This window comes from Phocoena sinus, chromosome 10 (assembly GCF_008692025.1).
Source record: "Phocoena sinus isolate mPhoSin1 chromosome 10, mPhoSin1.pri, whole genome shotgun sequence".
NCBI lineage: Eukaryota > Metazoa > Chordata > Mammalia > Artiodactyla > Phocoenidae > Phocoena > Phocoena sinus.
The window spans coordinates 51,947,261-51,969,641 of NC_045772.1; the positions used below are offsets into that span (position 1 = coordinate 51,947,261).

At 35.4% G+C, this 22,381-nt stretch overlaps 1 protein-coding gene across 5 annotated transcripts in view; it reads right to left on the reverse strand.

The window, feature by feature from the left end:
* The window catches only part of LEMD3 (LEM domain containing 3), an 85,676-nt gene that overhangs the window by 53,887 nt on the left and 9,408 nt on the right, over window positions 1–22,381 (reverse strand). For 3 of the 5 annotated variants that reach the window (XM_032644294.1, XM_032644292.1, XM_032644290.1), the window contains exon 2: window positions 837–902. The exons of 1 other annotated variant lie outside the window; for it this stretch is intronic. In XM_032644294.1, coding sequence (XP_032500185.1) covers window positions 837–902 — 66 coding nt within the window. The remainder of the gene's footprint in view (window positions 1–836; window positions 903–22,381) is intronic. One more of the 5 variants, XM_032644291.1, reaches the window with a different exon arrangement.

Here is a 22,381-nt window from a genome sequence, read left to right on the forward strand (position 1 = left end):
AAACAGAAGATCGGAAGTACTCAGTAGGGGACTAGGAAGAGGAATATAGCTTAAAGATTAAATAAAATGTTAAGAATCAGAACATGCTTAGACTAAAAAGATACTTTTTAATAACACTAATTTTAATTAATGTAAAATTTGAACAATTTAAAATAAAGCCATATTTAGTTCAATATACTACCAAAAATGCTTTTGTCAATCTACTTAAAATAAATTGGTCAAACAATACTAAACAATGAGTATTTTACTTGCCCTCTATAAGAGTAATTCTAAAAAATATTAAAACATGCAATTCTAAAAACAGGTTTTAATATCTATGAAGAAAGGCCATGAGAGGACCATTTTTTGACTGCTTACAAATTTGTTTCTGTTAAAATTATTAAATGGAAAACTAGCTCTTCAAGTATCTCTATGAAAGTATTACTGTAGATTGTGGATGCTCTGCCACTAGGCTGCTCTACTATGAGTTTCTCATGACAAGGGATCACGTGTATTCAGGTTTGTATGCTTGGAGCCAAGCATAGTACTGAACATACAGTCAGTGTTTGAAAAGCACTATTTGAGCTGTCTAGGCTAAAGCTGTCCTTCTTTATTCTACTCTATGTGTTAACACTGAAGCAAAAGTGTTAAACTCTGCAGGAAGCTGGAGAAGGGTACGTTCTGAGCAACTGGAAAGGGAGAGGAATAGGATAACAAAGGGAAAGCCAAAGAGCAGAACAGTAATTCTGTTGAAAAACGTTGCTCTGCCATTTGTATCTTTCTAAGTTTCTGTCTCTTGTCTAATAGGCTTAGATACCCGAGAGCATAACATATCTGAAAGCCAACAATATACATACCTACTGATAAAAAAATGTTCCCCAACTTCCTGTGACAACTGTCACCTGTTAAATTAACAGATGGACCTATTAAATTAACAAAAGTAAATGTAGTCTTGAGGTTAAGTTTAAAAAGGAAACTCCATCTAAAAACAGCAATTTTAGCAAACAAAAGCATTTTTATGCATCTAACTTTTATTCCCCTAAATCATTTCAGTATTTCTAAAACTACATCAGTACTTTTTATCTCATCCACATTACCTACAATTTCTAATGGATACAACAAATATTGTTACCCCTAGTGAAAACATTCCTCCCTCCCCCTGCTAACTAGGCAATTGTAGAGAAGAAACCATATTCCAAAAGCAATCTACAGCAAATGCCACCTCATTTTTTAGCCTCTAAAAAACGGAAACAGAGTAAATTATAGTTCTTATCTCTTATCCTAAAGCAATGATAATGCCAAGTTGGTATTTCAAATTTATTGTCCTCCTATAACCCCTACACCCCGAATAGCTTCTCATTACTGCTTTTTCTCAAATTCTCCTGGTGTGGCCATTTCTCCTTCATTTTTCTTGTTCAGATTATTTCAAACCTCAAATATACCAAACTTTTTTTTATAAATGTCCTTAAATTTTGACTTCTCTTCTTCGGACTATCCTAATAATTGTAAAAATCAAAGTCCTAAAAATATTTCTTTAATTATACTACTAGACCCCTCAAAATCGTCCAATGATTTCTCATCACATTTTGCTTCAAGGAACTAATTCTAATCTTGTGATCGTTTCCTACTTACTTTCAAGACACATTGTTTCCTCTCCTTCTCTAAGCCTCTTTCTCTCACATAAATTGCAAAAAAAAGTTACTAGTTTTACTGATCCTTTCTATCAAGTGTAAACTCTTTTCCATTCTCTTAGGCTGAGATCAAATTGTCGACCATTATGAATTCCCAGATAAAAAAGGAAAAAATGAAGTATATTATAAACGTAGGTACATTGTTTTTTTAGACATAATGCTATTGCACGCTTAATGGACAGTATAGTGTAAGCATAACTTTTACAGGCACTGGGAAACCAAAAAACTCTTGTGACTCCCTTTATTGCAATATTCGCTTTATTACAGTGTCAGGAACCAAACCTGTAATATCTCCGAGGTATGCCTGTATTCGCAAAGTATGTTTAATGTTGACCAAATGAACTGATGTCCTCCTCAGGAAGGCCCCATTTTGGTCACTCAGTGGCAATAAAGGGAAGAAAAGTCTGTGATGACCACAGTTCTTTTACAACTCAGAAAGAAAGATAAAGTTTATTCATTTAATAAGTATTTATTGAATAGTTTGTGCTAGGCACTGGAAATGTGGCTGTGAATAAAATAAATAATATCGTTGCCCTCAAGGAGCTTATATTTTAGAGGCGTTAGAAGAGACAATGAGCAAATACACTTTTAAAATATATAGTATGTCAAATGGTTCTAAGTGCTTTGGAAATAAAACAGCAAGAATGGTACTTGACATGTGAGGGAACTTCTATACTGTTTTCCATAGTGACTGTACCAATTTACATTCCCACCAACAGTGTACAAGGGTTCCCTTTTCTCCCCTTTTCTCAGATTGCATTTGAATAGAAACCTGAGAGAGCTGAGGGAACAAGCCGTGGACTGTGAAGGAAGAGATTTATAGACAGAAAGAACAGGAAGTGTATGGGCTGTGAAGTGGCAGCATGCCTGCCATACCACTCCTGGAAATAGAGCAGTGTGGATGAGAGGGCAAGTAGCAAGAAATGAAGTCAAACTGGTAAAATTAAGGGAGTTGGTAGGTAAGATAATGTAGAACCTTGAAGACTTTTTATATATTACTCTGAGCAAGAAACCTCAGAGAATTAGAAACATGTTATCCAGCTTATGCTTTAAAAGAAAGACACATGTAATAAGTGAGAGGCCCCTCTCTGGATTAAGTTTAAGAGTCCTAAACATTTAGATAAGAATGATCTGCTTGAAAACTGAGCAAATAGTACATTCAGGGTACTTTCGTCCTGCTTTCTCTACATCAGCACAGCCAACTACAGACAGCCTCAATATTTTTCTGTTCTGAATACTTGAAACTATTACCAGTCATATAAAAATATTCTGTCAGAAAGAACTGAATAGACATTTTTCTAAAGAAGACATACCTGGCCAACAGGTACGTGAAAAGGTGCTCAACATCACTAATCATTAGGGAATTGGAAATCAAAACCACAGTGAATTATCACCTCATACTTGTTAAAATGGCTATCCTCAAAAAGACAAGATAAGTTTGGTGAGGGTGGGGAGAAAAGGGAACCCTTGTACACTGTTGGTGGGAATGTAAACTGGTACAGTCACTATGGAAAATAGTATAGAAGTTCCTCAAAAAATTAAAAATAGAACTACCATATGATCCAGTAAAATCCCACTTCTGGGTACACATCCAAAGGAAATGAAAACAGGATCTCAAAGAGAGATCTGCATCCCCATATTCATCGCAGCGTTATTTACAACAGCCAAGATATGGGAACAACCTAACAGTCGACGGGTGAATGGATAAAGACGATGCAGTACGTATATACAATTCAGCCACGAGACAGAAGGAAATCCTGCCATTGGCAATAACATGGATGGACCTTAAGGGCATTGTGCTAAGTGAAATAATTCAGATAGAGAAAGACAAATACGGTACGATATCACTTATATGTGGAATCTAAAAAACCAAACTCAGAGAAACAGAGAGTAGAGTGGTGGTTACCAGGGGCTGGGCAGTGGAGGCAATGGGGAAATACTGGTCAAAGGGTACAAACTTCCAGTTGTAAGATTAACAAATTCTGGGGATTTAATGTACAGCATGGTGATTATAGCTAATAATACTGTATTATAAACTTGCAAGTTGCTTAAAGAGCATTTCTTAGATGTTCTCACCACAAAAAAGAAATGATAATTATATGACAGGATGGAGGTGGTAGCTAATGCTATGGTGGTAATCATTTTGCAGGATATAAATTTACCAAATCAACATGCTGTACACCTTAAACTTACACAATGTTATATGTCAATTATATCTCAATAAAGCTGGAAAAAAACTTCTCCCAGAAAGGCTCTGAGCTTTTGATCTTTCTGATCTTGTTCAAGCCTGAATGTTTTTCCTTCTCCTTCATTCTGTCTTTAAGGTCCAGTTTGCAGCTCTCCTGCAGTCATGAAGGATGCCTAACCACTGCAGCTTATCAGGACCTTCCTCTTCTCAGAACCTCCATGTATTTACTCTCAGTATCCCACTACCTTAACTATTTGTTGCTGTTTCCTCTGCCAACAAGACTGCAAAATCTCTACCTGCTTTGCAGATACTGGGTGCTAAATATATGCCGAAAGAATAGAAGCTTGAAGGCACCGTGCAGTCTCCTAGAATAACAGCTTCACCAATACCTGAGGGGTACTATAATCCTGCTTACTCTACAAGATTCTCCTTTGAATAAAAAGGAAATAATATTTCTTGAGCTCTTGATATGTTCCAGGAATACTGATGCCACACTTTTAGGAGGTAGCTCATTTCATCCTTACACCACTATTTTACAGCAGGTATTACCCCTATTTTTATGGACAGAGAAACTGATGCATGATCCTTCAGGTAAATGCAGTTTAAAGAGCTGGGATTCAAAAAGATGGGATTCAAACCTATGTCTGACTCCAAAGCCTACATTCTTTTCATTATAGAAAAAACTACAGAAAAGAAAATATTTATTCTATTAGGTTTACGGAAAACATTCTTCTCCAGAACTTTCAGATTTGGAATCATTAAACTTTAATCTCCTTATGATGTAATGCATGAAAAATGCGCAAAATCGGGATAAGGAGGAAAAGACACTGCTTTGGGGAAAATACACTGATGTCTCTTAGATGAGGAAAACTCTTCAAAACCAAGTTCTCTAATTGTAGTCTAGAAAAGATTTTCCATGACCTATCAAAACATAAAGTGTCTGATGACCACCACGGGCAGCATTAATCACTGCCCTTCTCTCTGCTGCCATGGCACTTTGTTCTCAAGACTGCTATAAAACTTACCACAAGGCATCGGCTTAAAGAAAAAATCATAATTTTCTAATTTAGTACCATACCACATCTAAACAATATTTTGGCTTCATCTGCTAACGTAAGATACAAACATGTATCAAGTTGCCTACTAGGTGTCAGGCGTTATGCTGGTTGCAGGATATTAAAAAATGAAAATATATAAGCCCTGAACTGAGGTTCAGTCTGGAGGGCAGTAACTCTGCAGACATGTTCTTTCAAAGGCAGTCTCTTATAATTCTAAAAGTCTATGGCCTTAAGGCTAGGTTTTAGTCTTTGGAAACTTCAAGTCATTTAGGCAATTAAATTCAGCTGCCTAAATGACCAATTATCTCTCTGAGTAGTACCTTTTTGTAAACAGACATTCAAATTCTCAAATCCCATCTTCTAGCATTAATGGTTTAAACAGAGCATAATTATATGTGAAGAAGTGGGGGGTGAGGGGGAGGGCAAATGTTTCCAACAGCTGCAGAACACTGCACCTGTATGGCCAACACTTCTGCATTTCACTGCCAGCCAGACTGATCTAAATATGGACAGGGTGAACAAGGCAGTACATTCTTTTGCAACACAGCACGCTGCCCATTTGTTCTCTGAAAGTTCACCTATTGTTTCACGGCTCTGCCAAATATGTGGTCATTCTAAAGCACAGGAACAGTTCACTTGAAGTGTACTTATTAGTAAACTACTGTGAATATTGAGATTAAATCAGCAATCAAAATAGACAAAATTATATGGACAAGAACTGTCTACTATAAAACTTGCCTAAGGTAAACTCTTATACCACCTTGTTCTACTCATAAATAACCTTTCCATGTTTACCTCACTTATCTATCTGGATTTACAGAGGTACAGACCTAGATGGGGATAATCAGTTGAAAGAGAAGGGAAGGAGGGCAAAAACGCAAATACTTCTTTACTTCTCATATCCTATAGGACTCCCAACTTTTCACTGGTGCTCTTTTGAGAGGTAACAATCCTGTGCTGCTTCCAAATAAGTTTTCTTAAAGAATAACAGAATATACAGATTGATCTTATAAAATAAAAATAAAATGGGCTTTAAATGTGGTTATCAAAATACTAAGAATATAGTGAAAACTGAAAGAATGTATCCAAGGAAATAAAAGGTCAAAGCTCATAATTAAATTGGCAATAGGCTTATTATTTGATTGGTTCTTATTCTTCATCCCTATATGATAAGGAACATTATGGTCTCTTTCAACCTTGTGGTCATTTGAAAATCTCATATTTGTTCACCACAGAAATGAAGACTTCCTTGGAAAAAACTAATAACAGACTGTAATTGAAATTTTAATTTAATCTTCATTCAAGCACTAATTTCACATTATAATTGTACCCCAAGTTTGGGATCTCTGTAACAAAAGCTGTAAGAAAGACTTCTAACCATAGACTGTTCAACAAGTATTAATGGAGCATATTCTATACACCATGTTCTGAGAACATGCTGCATACGGAGTAGTGGAGATAAATGAGTAGCTATGATATAACAGCTATATATACATGGCTATAATATATATAATAAAATTAGCTATAATATAATCAATACCTTAGAGTTTAGAATAGAGTGCTTTAAGAATTCAGAAGGGGATAAATAATTTCTGTGTAAAACAGATCTGAGCCTTAAAAATAAACCAAGAGTAATAAAATGGAATGTACTAGAAAATGCAACATTAATATATCTCAAATATGTCATGCTGAGAGAAAAAAGCCTCACAAAAGAGTATTCTATGAATCCATTTATATGAAGTTTTAAAACAGGGAAAGCAAATCTACGGTGAAAAAATCAAAACAGTGATGGAGTATTGACTGGGCAGGAGGAAACTTACAGAGGTGATGGTAATGCTCTATATCTGTAGGGACTTAAGTTACACAGCTGGAAGCGTTTGTCAAAATCATCTGATAGTACATTAAAGATTTGTGCATTTGACTACATGCAAATCTTACCTAAAAAGAAAAAAACACCTCACTCTAGTTAATAATATACAAGAAGTATGTAAGGGTGGAATATCCTAATATCTTCAATTTACTCAAATATATTTTTTAAAAAAACAGAACAGTGGCTGGAGTGATAAGACATATAATAAAGTGGATATAGGAAGTGTGTAAACTGTAGACTAGGTGTGGGTATGAGTGTTCACAGCACAATTCTTTCAATTTTCTGTTTGAAATGTTTCATAATAAAATGGTAGGGGAGGAAAAGTATAAAAAAACGAAACGATAAATATTCATTGATGGTGCTAAAATCGTATCAGAGAACTGGTAAAAGGTCACTTCAATTCCTAGATACAGTAGGTTAAACCCCAATTTTAAAAGCTGCAGCTTACTGTACAAGAAAAAAATTTTTCTTCCTTACAAATCAGTCTAAATTCTTAACAAATTGAAAACTGAAAAAGAAAATTTCCTCTTCTTTTGCAAAAAACTAGAAGAGTTACTGTAACATAAGGGTTTTTTTGTTTTGTTTTAGAAAGACCTGGCTATTATAGTCTTAGTTTTAAAAATTCATATAATTTACATTTACAAATATGAATTTATCTTTTTTACTAAAATAGTGTCATAAAGTTGGCAGATAGGGAAGTAGCCAAAATGTAGGAGCCTGTGTCTAGTAATTTTTAAAAAGTAAATGTTTGACAAACATTCACGATTATTTTCTAACACACTTAACCTACTGAGTTGGAGATAATTCATCTACCAATGATTTTACAAGACTGGCTTCATTTACCTAAAATAAAATTAATACTATCAGGTTGGCCAAAAGGTTCTTTCAGTTTTCCCATACGATGGTTCTAGCGGCGCTTAGTTGTCTTTAACTTCATTCGAAACAATTTTGTCAGATTGCATTGCGACAGCTGTCATATCAACGTGCATTTAAAAAGAAACTTATCAAAATTTGTGAATTTTTGTGTAGCCATTTTTTTAATATTGAAGATGGAAGAAAAAAGCAACATTTCCTGCATATTATGCTTTATTATTTCAAGAAAGGTAAAAACGCAACTGAAACGCAAAAAAAAGATTTGTGCAGTATATGGAGAAGGTGCTGTGTCTGATCGAACGTGGCAAAAGTAGTTTGCAAAGTTCTGAGCTGGAGGTTTCTCGCTGGACGATGCTCCGCGGTCAGATAGACCAGTTGAAGTTGACAGTGATCAAATCGAGACATTAACTGAAAACAATCAATGTTACACCATGCGGGAGATAGCCCACGTACTCAAAATATCCAAATCAAGCGCTGAAAATCATTTGCACCAGCTTGGTTACGTTAATCTCTTTGATGTTTGGGTTCCACATAAGTTAAATGAAAAAAACCTTGACCGAATTTCCACATGCAATTCTCTACTGAGTAATGAAAACATTCATTCTATTTTAAAAACAAATTGTGGTGGGCGATGAAACGTGGATACTGTACAATAATGTGGAACGTTAGACATCGTGGGGAGGTGAAATGAACCACCACCAACCACACCAAAGGCCGGTATTCATCCAAAGAAGGTGATGTTGTGTATATGGTGGGATTGGAAGGGAGTCCTCTATTATGAGCTCCTTCCGGAAAAACCAAACGATTAATTCTAACAAGTACTGCTCCCAGTTGGACCAACTCGATGAAAAGCAGCAAGAATTAGTCAACAGAAAACGCATAATCTTCCATCAGTATAATGCAAGACCACATGTTTCTTTGATGACCAGACAAAACTGTTACAGCTTGGCTGGGAAGTTCTGATTCATCCACCTATTCACCAGACATTGCACCTTTGGATTTCCATTTATTTCAGTCTTTACAAAATTCTCTTAATGGAAAATATTTCAATTCCCTAGAAGACTGTAAAAGGCACCTGGAACAGTTCTTTGCTCAAAAAGAGAAAAAGTTTTGGGAAGATGGAACTATGAAGATGCCTGAAAAATGGCAGAAGGTAGTGGAACAAAAGGGTGAATACATTGTTCGATAAAGTTCTTAGTGAAAATGAAAAATGTGTCTCTTATTTCCACTTAAAAACTGAAGGAACAAACTCAAAATGGATTAAAGACCTAAATGTAAGGCCGGACACTATAAAACTCTCAGAGGAAAACACAGGCAGAACACTCTATGACATAAATCACAGCAAGATTCTTTTGGACCCACCTCCTAGAGTAATGGAAATAAAATCAAAAATAAACAAATGGGACCTAATGAAACTTCAAAGCTTTTGCACAGCAAAGGAACCCCTAAACAGGACGAAAAGACAACCCTCAGAATGGGAGAAAATATTTGCAAACGAAGCAACTGACAAAGGATTAATCTCCAAAATATACAAGCAGCTCACGCAGCTCAATATCAAAAGAACAACCTAATCCAAAGATGGGCAGAAGACCTAAATAGACACTTCTCCAAAGAAGACATACAGATTGCCCACAAACACATGAAAAGATGCTCAATATCACTAATCATTAGAGAAATGCAAATCAAAACTACAATGAGGTATCACCTCACACCAGTCAGAATGGCCATCATCAAAAAACCTAGAAACAATAGATGTTGGAGAGGGTGTGAAGAAAAGGGAACCCCCCTGCACTATTGGTGGGAATGTCAATTGATACAGCCACTATGGAGAACAGTATGGAGGTTCCTTAAGAAACTAAAAACAGAACTACCATATGACCCAGCAATCCCACTACTGGGCATATACCCTTAGAAAACCATAATTCAAAAAGGATACATGTGCCACAATGTTCATTGCAGCACTATTTACAATAACCAGGACATGGAAGCAACCTAAATGTCCACTGACAGACAAATGGATAAAGAAGATGTGGCACATATATACAAAGGAATACTACTCAGCCATAAAAAGGAATGAAATTGAGTTATTTGTAATGAGGAGGATGGACCTAGGGTCTGTCATACAGAGTGAAGTAGGTCAGAAAGAGAAAAACAAATACCGTATGCTAACGCACATATATGGATCTAAAAAAAAACGGTACTGATTAACCTAGTGTCAGGGCAGGAAAAAAGACTCAGATGTAGACAACGGACTTGAGGACACAGGTGGGGAAGGGGAAGCTGGGATGAAGTGAAAGAGTAGCACTGACACGACCAAACGTAAAATAGATAGCTAGTGGGAAGTTGCTGCATAGCACAGGGAGATCAGCCCGATGCTTTGTGACGACCTAGAGAAGTGGGATAGGGAGGGTGGGAGGGAGTCTCATGAGGGAGGTGATATGGGGATATATGTCTACATATAGCTGATTCACTTTGTTGTACAGCAGAAACTAACACAACATTGTAAAACAATTATACTCCAATAAAGATATTTTAAAGAAACCTGAAGGAACTTTTCGGCCAATCCAATAAATTAGCAAATTAGATCACTAGCAAAACAAAATATCAAAATATCACATTTAAAAGACTTTAATGAGTCAGTCTATTCCTTCTAAAAATTAATTCTGATATCTTAATAGAGCATCCATAACTCAAAGAATATCTGATAGAGTTACTGATTCCTGAATCTGACTAGCAAATAAAAGTGAAGTTCCCATTCAAAAAATGTTTAATCCAAAAGAAGACTTAGACTTTAAGAAAATATCAACAGCTTACTCTAAAATAAACTATAAAGATAATAATTTCTCCCCACGTCAACAAACATACATACACACACACCCTTAGTCTCATCGGCTCAAAACCAGAGGGAAATGATTAGGCTGCTGCCTCCATCTAATTTCATCAGCTAAAGACACTCCTGCAATTTACCCAATATTGGGAGGAAAGGCAGTATAAGAACACATTCAAATAAAGACAAAGCAATATGTCTACTTAAATTATGGGAGCTTTATACTGCCCAAGGTCCAAAAGTTTGAGTAATCTGCTTTTTCAGTACTTTCATAGTTTCTTCTTGAAAACTATTTTGCATATGTCAGTTAAAGAATTATGCTACTGCATGGTGACAAATGAATATAAAAGTAAGTCAACCCACAAAGGTTAGAAACAAACCTATAAATAATAGCAAGCATCTGTGCAACAGATATCTTGGCACCCAAAGGAATTTATGCTAATGCAATACTGCAATTTATTAAATATGGTGACAGCTCACTGCATTAAGAGATTTTAAACATTAACTGTTATACACTAGAGACTGGCTGTAACACTTCCTCAAGGTTTACATTGCCAAGAATGCAAAAGAAACTGTTATAAAGAGAGCTGTTCTGAAAGAATATTGCTAAAAGAGAATTTAGAGATCCAAAAGGGATCTGTGATACACCGCGCAACCCATCTCCAGCACAATAAAATAAACATGCATTTCCCATAGAATTAAATTCATGAGGTCTTCTACTTAGTAACATTCTCAATCACAATGTGTGTGTTTACCATTTTAAATGACTAGAGATAAACACTACCACCACTTTAGTTTTGTGTAGCAGAGACATTATGCAAATAAGAAAACTGGAGAGAGAAAAGCTACAGTGCAATGAAAAGGTGAACAGAAATGAAAAAAAAAAAAAAAAGACAGTAGTTCTTATTCCATTCATCAAACAGGGATAAGGAGCATAGCTCTGATAAAAGGGAAAAAGGCATTATATGCATAGACAAAGAACAGAGATTAAAGTATGACCAAAACTAACATATAAACTGAATATGGAGCTAAAAGAAAAAATATATATATATCCCTAACATTGACTTTATGAGCAACAAGCTTAAAAGTTACATCTTGACTTTTAGCTATGGAAGAAACCAGACAAAAATGAAAACTCATCTGGGGAATAGAGGAATTTATCATCATTAGGTTAAAAAAAGCAAAAACAACATATTAGGTAAAACAAATATAAGCAGTTACAACACGTGGTAAACTAGGCTAAATGAGACGTTTTCGCTGGTTAAAATATATTATATGAAACCTTAAGAGTAAAACCCATGCTTCCACATGAACACAATGAACAGAAAGTACAACATATGCTGGAATCATCAGATTTTCACCTAATGTCTACTTCTAACTTCTACTTGTAGCAGAAAGAGACAATAGGAATAAATGTGTGTGAACAAATATTTAAGGGGGGAAAAAAATGCATGCACTTCCCCACAACTGTAACTCTGTTACAGTCAATAGGCATGTGCCCTAGACAAAACTTGAGATGGGAGATGCGATATTGCCATTCCCTCAGCTGCTCTCAATTTCCATGTGGCTCTCATAACTAAGAATATTTCAAACACTGAGTATGATTCTAATGTTTAAAGATGTACTATGTTCCTTAGTGCTCCTTCAGGTACTAAAATGGTCTATTCTTACATTGATGGGGGGGAAATAAAAACTGGTCTTCTTGAGAGATCACATGGCAGCCTCTAAATCTAGGGGACTTTTTCAACAGCAGTTTTGAACACACAAATTTTCCTTTATGCTGTGATTTCAAAAACCTAACTTCATAGGACTACTATATGCTAGAGCTGGAAATTTGAACCTGTCAGTAACAAAACAATTTTCTGAACCAAGTAAATAAAACTGATGCTCTCATACCCATCTAGTAAACATTCAAGGTATCTTAAGACTCCCATATTATGACTAATTTTAAGCTTATTTCCCCACATACCATCTCTTATTTGTTAAATTCTCTTCAACAAATATTTCTGAACAATCAAAAACCAGATGCTAAGGAATACAAAGATAAAAACTCATACTACCTTCCCCAGAGCAGCTGACAGTGCAGTGATTCTCACTATTTTGGAGGGTCAGAGACCCTTGAGAAATGGATAAATCTATGGACCCTATCCCCAGAAAAGTGAATACACTTTCAAAAATTTGCGTAAAATTTCAAGGAGTTACTGTTCACCTGGAGGCCATTTATGGCTTCTTTAAGATTCAGGGACCACTGAGGTTAAGAACTCCTGGTCTAGTAGAATGTAAGACTTTTTTGGGGGGTGGTGAAGATAATTCCAAAGGAAATCAAAAAACAAAAACAGGAGATGATACAGAATCATGTAGAGAGTATAGTACAGGGACAAAGATCCCATACCGGAAATCAGATTATCGGTATTCAAACCTTGGTTCTACTACTTACTGACTTTAGACAGGTTTCTCCTAAACCTCAGTTTCCTCATCTAAAGGGAATGCTAATAATACCTGGCTCTTAAGATTGTTTTAAGAATTAAGTGAAATAATTGCATGCAAAATTTAGGACAGTGCCAAGACAGAGGCACACACACAAGTACAGACCCAGAGCCCCTTGAGTTGAATTGATTTCCTAAAGTCTTTACAGTCCTAGCCCACATATATCCCCAGAGTAAACCCTTAGTTTCTTAAGACTGTCTTTATGACCAAAAGAGCCCAACTAAAACATCATCTTTTCTCAAACGCCACTGCACAAAGTAGCTAGTGACTTCTAAAAGTGACTTCTAAAAGTCCTTTAAACTCTAAGGTGATCGTATACAGCAGAAATGTTGACTTTATCTACTTTTATTTATTCAGTGCAACCTTCCTTCTTCCTTCCCCCAGAACAGAATTTATTAACAAAAATAGCCAAAAAAAAAAAAAAAAGTATGGCAACAACCCTGTAGTAAACTGGTAGAAAAAAAGTCTTATAAATTAAAGCACAAGATAACATATTTATATTCATATTATGTTTGCTCTAGTTAGCAAACTGACTTGCCAGAATTTTGATTTACTACTTTAAGCTGTTTTTTTCCAAACTGTACACCCTACTATAGGCTATTTAATCTTGCTTTTTAAACATCAAAATCCATACACCAGGATTTACAAAATCCATTACAAAGTTTATTACCAAAAAAGAATTTTAAAGAAGATAGGAAATGTTTGCTTAAAAAAATAAGCAATCTAAATCAACCCAACAGAATGTTGTATTCCTATTTTTTTATAATGTATTTGGACTGATATTCTGCCTACAACAAAATCCAGGCAAGGACACTAAATCACTCTAGTTTCTCTAATTTTCTAACTCAAATATTACAGAATTTTTTTAAAAGGTACTAAATATTTTCAAAGTAATTGGATGATTATCCTTTTTCCTTCTTGGATGACACAGTATTAATATAATTACAACTTTAATATATTAATTTCAACCTAGTATAATTTTTAAACTTTAAAACATAAATTAAATTTTTAAAATTTAAATAAAAATTTCCACTAAGTTATGCTTACTTCTGATGTTAAGTCATTTAGATGAATGAAAAATATCTTTTCACACTGAAAGGCAGTGAGGTAAAATGGAAAAAAAAAAACTCTCTGGAGCAAGGAATACTTGTTCCAAAATTTATGACTTGTGACCCTAGGCAAGTCACCCTCTCTGAGACTCTATCTAGTAAACTAACATAAAATGGGATGTTTTGTGACTATGCATACCAATATGGGGAGAAAAGAGATGAACAAATCTTAGCTATTTTTTTCTTTTCCAAATCTTTGCATGAAATTAAAAAATAGACAGCACTCAGTTTACAAAATAACACAATATACCACTACTCCATTCCTCATTCGTCTCTGCCATGGAGCTACTGGGAAGAAATGACAGAGTTCTCAGAAAATCTGTGAGTTAGAAAGAGATGAAATGGAAGACCCCAAGGCAAGGCTCCCTGCCAAAAACCTTGTAATACATGAATTTTACACTAAATGCCAAAAATTTCACTAATCAGAGAGAGAAGCTGGGTTAACAAAGATCTTGTATTTAAAGTGCAATCACCTCTGAGAAGATTAAAGGGCTTTTACCAGTTGATAGGTTGGTCAGTCAGTCATTTAAACATTACAACTGATTTCCCAACATTCACTATGATTGTCTTGAAAACAAATTCTAAAATATAACCAGTATATACAATTTCCTTATAGCATGCTTTAAAAAGTGTTTCTGCACTTTTTAAGTAAAAGGACTTCTTCATTTATATCAAGATGTTCAGATCCCCAAAGTAGTATTTTTACTATTCACATACTAAGAAAATATGACAAAATGCTACCATGAATATATAATTTTTTTGTATTCTAATCATAGCAGTATTGATACGTAGTTGAAAAATAATAGAACAATATGAGAAGGGCAAATCATTTGTTAGGTCCTCAGACAACACCTTGTAATGGGTGGTGTGCCCAAATTGTTTTCAGCGCGTAAGTTGAGCACTATGGACCTAACTTCTAACTGAAAAATGTAGGCAACTCAACTAACTATACATATAAGGATGAAGGATGACTTAGGGAAGCTGGTTTAAGTTCTGATTCCATATTGGCTCAATCCTCACTAAAGATAATCACATTATCAAATTTTGTCATAAAATCACATCATTTTTATTATCAGAATTCTATAATACTGTGAATTAATTCAATCAAATGGATTTCTCTATCATTTAGCTAAAAGTATCTGAACTGAGAAAATAAAGAGTTCCAATTTGGTAAAAGGGGAAGAGGGAATGCGAGAGAGAAATGCAGTATAGTACAATGGTTAGGGGATGAGCTTTCAAATCATACTGCCACAGTTCAACCAACAACATAACGCCACAACTCCCCTCTCTGATCTATAACCTTGGACAGAGTGATTAGCCTAATCTTCCATTACAGATTCTTCATTTATCAAATCATGTAAAAAATGCTTAAGACTTAAATGCTTAAGTGTAAACATTTATGTTTATACTTGCCAAGCACCCAGTAAGTGGACCTACTATTTATTATAGAGCATTATACTACATGAAATAAGTCAGACAGAGAAAGACAAATTCTGTACGATCCCACTTGTATGTGGAATCTAAAAAAAAAAAAAAAAACTTGTAGAAACAGAGCAGACTGGTGGCAGCCAGAGGTTGGGGGTAGGGAGGTGGGTGAAATGGGTGAAGGTGGTCAAAAGGTACAAATTTCCAGTTATAAGATGAATAAGTCCTGGGGATGTAATGTAAAGTGTGGTGACTATTTAACAATACTGTATTGTATAAATGAAAGCTGCTAAGAGAGTAGGTCTTAAAAGTTCTCATTACAAGAATATAACTATATATAGTGACAGATGTTAACTAAACTTATTGTGGTAATCATTTCACAAAACATACATATATCAAATCATTACGTAGTATACCTTAAACTAACACAATGTTATATGTCAATTATATCTCAAATTTTTTTAAAAAAGAAAAAATTTGAAGTACTGAGCACTTAGATGTTTAACCAAGATCACAGTAGAACGCCAAGAAGTTTAGGCCAGCATAAGAACAGGAATTAAGAGACAGAAAAGTATAAGAAGAGAAAACATAAAAAGCCAAAAATAAACTTGCTTCCTCCTAATCCAACTCCCACAGAACATGACCCACACTCTGAGGACCTAAAACTTACACCAGTACTATACTAGTACTAAGACAGGATATGTTTTTTTAATTGAAGTATGGTTGCTATACAATATAAGCTACAGGTGTACAATACAGTGATTCACAATTTTTAAAGGCTATACTCCAGTTACAGTTATAAAACACTGGCTACGTTCCCTGTGTTGTACAATATATTTTTGTAGCTTATTTTATACATAATAGTTTGTACCTCTTAATCCTCCACCTCTAGGTTGCCCCTCTTCCCTTTCCTCTCCATGGTAACCATTAGTTTGTTCATTATAACTGTGAGTCTGCTTTTTTCTTATATTCACTAGTTTGTTGTGTTTTTTAGAATCCACATATAAGTAATATCATAGAGTATTTGTCTTTCTCTGACTTATTTCACTTAGCATAATACCCTCCAAGTCCATTCGTGTTGTTGCAAATGTCAAAATTTCATTACTGTTTATGGCTGAGTAGTATTCCATTGTATACATACATATATGCCACATCCTCTTTATCCATTTATCTGTTGATGGACACTTAGGTTGCTTATCTTGGCAATTGTAAATAATGCTGCTGTGAACATTAGAGCGCATGTATCTTTTTGAATTAGTGTTTTTAAAATAGGATATGGTTTTAAATAGGCTTCTATGGGCTAGCCTGGGAACTTAGAAACAGTGTAGTTAGATATGTTCCAAGTTCAAACAACTATTTTACACATGATCTGGAAGACAACCATTCAAATATTAAGGACTGTCCATTTTCTTTCATTTAGAAGTAAACAGCTTGTCTTTGTAAGCAAACATTGTCTATGAATCTAAACGTAATTCAAAGAAATTACTCAAATTCATTAATGTTGCTAAGTATAAATCTATCATAAAATAACACCATGCAAAAGAACTGAGATAATTTTTATAATTCAAAGAGCATGATGAATAAGATCATCCCAAAATCTTTCTCAAAGTGAGGTACTAAAACCTTTAAAAATTTTTTTACTACAACAAAAGTTTTATTAGTCATCCTGTTTTCATTTTTCTCAATAGTAGCTGACTTTTCCCTTATCTCCCAAAAGAGTCATGTGCCAGAATCAAAAGGTCATCCCTCCCTCCTACATGTCTACTTTGAAGAGCTATACAAAGCAGTTTACAACAGGACATGATGAAAAGAATATAAAGGAATATTCCCAATTAGAAATATAAGTAAGAATTTAGGGGATACCTCTTCCACTTTAACCTAAAAATGCTCTGTATTTATATTTTAAAATAAGGACTAATTAAATCAAAAGTCACTGCAGTGAATCAAAAATAACTGAGCAGTGGAAGAACTAAATCTCATACACCAACCTGCCTTAGGTAAGTGGCCATGCTTTAAACCAGTGCAATACAATGAAAAGGACAAGAATTTTGGGGTCAGACTTGGTTTTAAATCCCTGCTCTCCTACAGACTACCTGTTTGACCTTAGACCTTAAACAAATTAACATCTCTTATACATCACTGTATTTATAACATGAGAAGAGTAAAATCTGCATCGTGGAGTTATTATAAAGATTAACTGAAAATATTATAGAGAACACAATGCAAGGCACATTGTAAGCTTCAAAAATCAGTAGCTGTTAGATCTCATTAAACCAACAATATAACTCCATAACTCAGGGCAGTCTAGAGCTGCGCTATCCTATATAGTAGCCACTAGCCACATGTGGCCATTGAGCACTTGAAATTTAGCTAGCTTGATTTGAGACAGGCTGTAGGTATAAAATAGAATGTTAATACAAAAAAAGAATGTAAAATATCTCAATAATTTTTAAACTGATTATGTTGAAATGATAATATTCTAGATTACCAGATTAAGTAAAATCTATTACTAAAGTTAACTTCACCTGTTTCTTTTTACATTTTTTTTTTTTTTTTTTTTTTTTGCGGTACACAGGCCTCCCACTGTTGTGGCCTCTCCTGTTGCGGAGCACAGGCTCCGGATGCACAGGCTCAGCGGCCATGGCTCACAGGCCCAGCCACTCTGCAGCACGTGGGATCTTCCCAGACTGGGACATGAACCCGTGTCCCCTGCATCGGCAGGCGGACTCTCAACCACTGCGCCACCAGGGAAGCCCTCTTTTTACATTTTAATATGGCTACTGGAAAAACTAAAATTACACATGTGGTTTATATTTGTATTAGACAGCTCTGGTCTGAAACCACATCTTTTATCTAGGAGACTGAAGATCCTAATGTACTTTAAATTCCTAATAATTTAATTAGCATGATTTTAATGTTTATCAACTTCATTTTATTATTTCATCCCCCCCAATTTCTTGATTACCCCCATTCAATCTATTGTCTATTCATGGGGACACACCTCACCTTCCCACTTTACCAATAACAGTACTCATGGTATCTTACAAACTGGATGAAGAACAGCAATGTGACAGGCCATTCTTCTCTACCAGCTGCAAGTACTGTCTGTCCTTCAGATAATGTTAACAGAAGACTCATCCATATTCCTAAGAAATGTTTTTCTGTCTCAAATTCACTACTATATTTTGGATTAAAGCAATGTATCCCATCTCTGTCTTTCCTATTAGCAAGTCTACCTTCTAGCAGTCCAGGAAGCTAAAATCTAGTTTCAAATTGTGCTTCATAATCTATTACATTAATATAACTGCAAAGACAGAAAATTCTTTTTCAGCACCTAGAGATAAGGCACTAACTAGGTAATGTAAAAAGATGATTCCTTTTATCTGCTCAGACAACCTGAGAGAAAGTCTAAAAAACTACTGATAAGAACTATAAATTTAACCAACTCTTCCATTACTTATTAGCATTACCGACAGGACATGTCATAGTGCTGAACACGTGCTGCTTAAATTAAACGACTATAGCTGGGAAATTCTAACTTACAGCATTAAAAATATACATTTATACATCACTTCTAATTTCTCCAAAGCATTTCCATAGACATTATCACATCAGTTGCCTACAAAAGTCACTGGCTGGAAGAGCTGATTTTACTATTCCCTCATTTGACAGATGCAAAAACCAAAGCCCAGAGGTCACAAGCGATTTACCTGCCCAAATAAAGTTAGTAGGTGAGAAAAGATACATAAGAAAATCTACGGCTTCCCAGTGGCTAAGACTGTGGACCCTTAATCAGATCATGGGTTCAAATGCTGGCTTTAAAACTTAGTAGCTGTGGGATCTTGAGACAAGTCATACCTAACCCTATTCCCTCTATATTTCAGTTTTCTCATGGAGATAATATTAATAGTTTCCCTCATGGAAATTAATATAAAGGTGCGCACACATAGAAAGTTCTCAATAAATGCTTTTATCATTTAAGGCTTTAGAATCTAAAAGAAGGGACATTTAAAGGTTATTTTCTTATATTAAAAAAACAAAGTAAGTCTTTTGTCATAAGCATAAGAACATTTTTAGAACATCTTAAACCACAATCATAAACATTTCAAATTGATAATATTTTCATTTTTGACAAATTCAGTCTTCATGTCTCTTCCTTTTTTACTCTTAAATTACTTCTAAAATCCTGTAAGAAAGGAAACTATTTCTTTTGTAGTAAACTTTATCATAGGGCATACCCAAATTTGCAGAAACTAATTTTCAAAGTCATGTTTCTGGAGTCACAATGGACAAGTCTGAAACAATGTTGCAAAGTAACCAAATCTCAGTTCTGAAGGCTAGCTAGTGCATTTTAGGAAAAAGAAGAGAATGGCCGGGCTGGAAGGGGGAGGGAGGCAGTGTGCTGGGGAAGGAGTATCCCTCCTACAATTCTAAAAAGTATATACTCGTCTTCCGGTATCACATAGTAGGCACTCAATAAATAATTTATGAGTGAGTAAATGGATGAATGAACAGGAGAACTAAATCAAGCAAGAAAGCATTTGTGTTACTGTAGTAGGTGTCCTTCCAAACCCAGAAGTCATTACCAAGGTTAACCAAGGTTCTAAGCCATAGCCCAGGGACTGGAAGAAACAAATATTCTAAGATTTCCTCCTGCTAATTGATTTCAATGACCCTCTTTATATGTGTTTAAAAAATTATACCTAGGTTGACATGTATACACTGATGTGTATGAAATGGATGACTAATAAGAAAAAATAAAAAATAAAAAAATAAATGAACATTAAAAAAAAATTATACCTAGGTGAATTCCTACAGAGCAAAAGCTTCCTTTATAAGTATAAAGTGCTTTCAGGAATTAGCCACAATCAGCAAATACCTTTTGTACATATATACACAAATAAAAGGGGTCTCTAACTGCAAAACAAAATTGATGTACTATGTATTAAAATGCCCAGGGCTCCTAAAGGATTTTCTTCCATTCATGTATATTCAGGACAGGAGACCAACTGTTGGTGTATACTTAATCACTTATCACTCAACTTGCAGTTTTGCACCCAGCCTTATTTTAACGTTTTTTTTTTTTTTTTTTTTTTTTTGCGGTACGCGGGCCTCTCACTGTTGTGGCCTCTCCTGTTGCGGAGCACAGGCTCCAGACGTGCAGGCTCAGCGGCCATGGCTCACGGGCCCAGCCACTCCGCGGCATGTGGGATCTTCCCAGACCAGGGCACGAACCCGTGTCCCCTGCATCGGCAGGCAGACTCTCAACCACTGCGCCACCAGGGAAGCCCCTGCATGTTCAACTCTTTTTTAAAAATTATTTTTGACAGTGATGCTAATAAAGAATATTAATTAGATCAAATTTTACGTATTTTTTTTAACTATCACTTGTGTGATTCAGGTTAAAACATGCATTATTAAAACAGCAAAATCCAAATATACTGCTACTGGTTCACTTTAAAATCTGTTAAAAATAAATTCTGAGTATGAAAGCCAAAATATAAAGTTATGAGAAAATAAAAAAAATAAAGTTATGAGATAATACATGTTATAATTTCTACAATTAGTATTGTGCTGGATTCCCAAATTAAATAGTAGCAATTTTTAGTGTATAATAAATTAATACAGGATTAGAATAAAGATATACCATCAGTAATATGCTTTTCGTAAAGAAATTACTACTACTTGCTTACCATATATTTTACAGATTTCCAAAAGTTTAAAGTATACTTCATTATTTATTTATTTATTTACTTATTTAATTTTTGGCTGCTTTGGATCTTCATTGCTGCGCACGGACTTTCTCTGGTTGCGGCGAGCAGGGGCTACTCTTTGTCGCAGTGCGCACACTTCTCACTGTGGTGGCTTCTCTTGTTGCGGCGCATGGGCTCTAGGCTCGCGGGCTTCAGTAGTTGCGGCACATGGGCTCAGTAGTTGTGGCTCGTGGGCTCTAGAGCACAGGCTCAGTAGTTGTGGCGCATGGGCTTAGTTGCTCCGCAGCATGTGGGATCTTCCCAGACCAGGGCTCAAACCCATGTCCCCTGAATTGGCAGGAGGATTCTTAACCACTGCACCACCAGGGAAGTCCAAGATATACTTCATTTTTATACTCTTATAATCTAAATATCTCTTTGCACTGACATTATAACCTCTTTGCTCTGAGGTTCCTTTTATTTATATAAAATATTTTTCATAATCATTAGAGAAATGCAAATCAAAACTACAATGAGATATCATCTCACACCAGTCAGAATGGCCATCATCAAAAAATCTAGAAACAATAAATGCTGGAGAGGGTGTGGAGAAAAGGGGACACTCTTGCACTGCTGGTGGGAATGTGAATTGGTTCAGCCACTATGGAGAACAGTATGGAGGTTCCTTAAAAAACTACAAATAGAATTACCATGACCCAGCAATCCCACTACTGGGCATATACCCTGAGAAAACCAAAATTCAAAAAGAGTCATGTACCAAAATGCTCATTGCAGCTCTATTTACAATAGCCCGGAGATGGAAACAACCTAAGCGCCCATCATCGGATGAATGGATAAAGAAGATGTGGCACATATACACAATGGAATATTACTCAGCCTTAAAAAGAAATGAAATTGAGCTATTTGTAATGAGATGGATAGACCTAGAGTCTGTCATACAGAGTGAAGTAAGTCAGAAAGAAAAAGACAAATACCGTATGCTAACACATATATATGGAATTTAAGGGAAAAAAATGTCATGAAGAACCTAGGGGTAAGACAGGAATAAAGACGCAGACCTACTGGAGAACGGACTTGAGGATATGGGGAGGGGGAAGGGTGAGTTTTGACAGGGCGAGAGAGAGTCATGGACATATACACACTAACAAACGTAGTAAGGT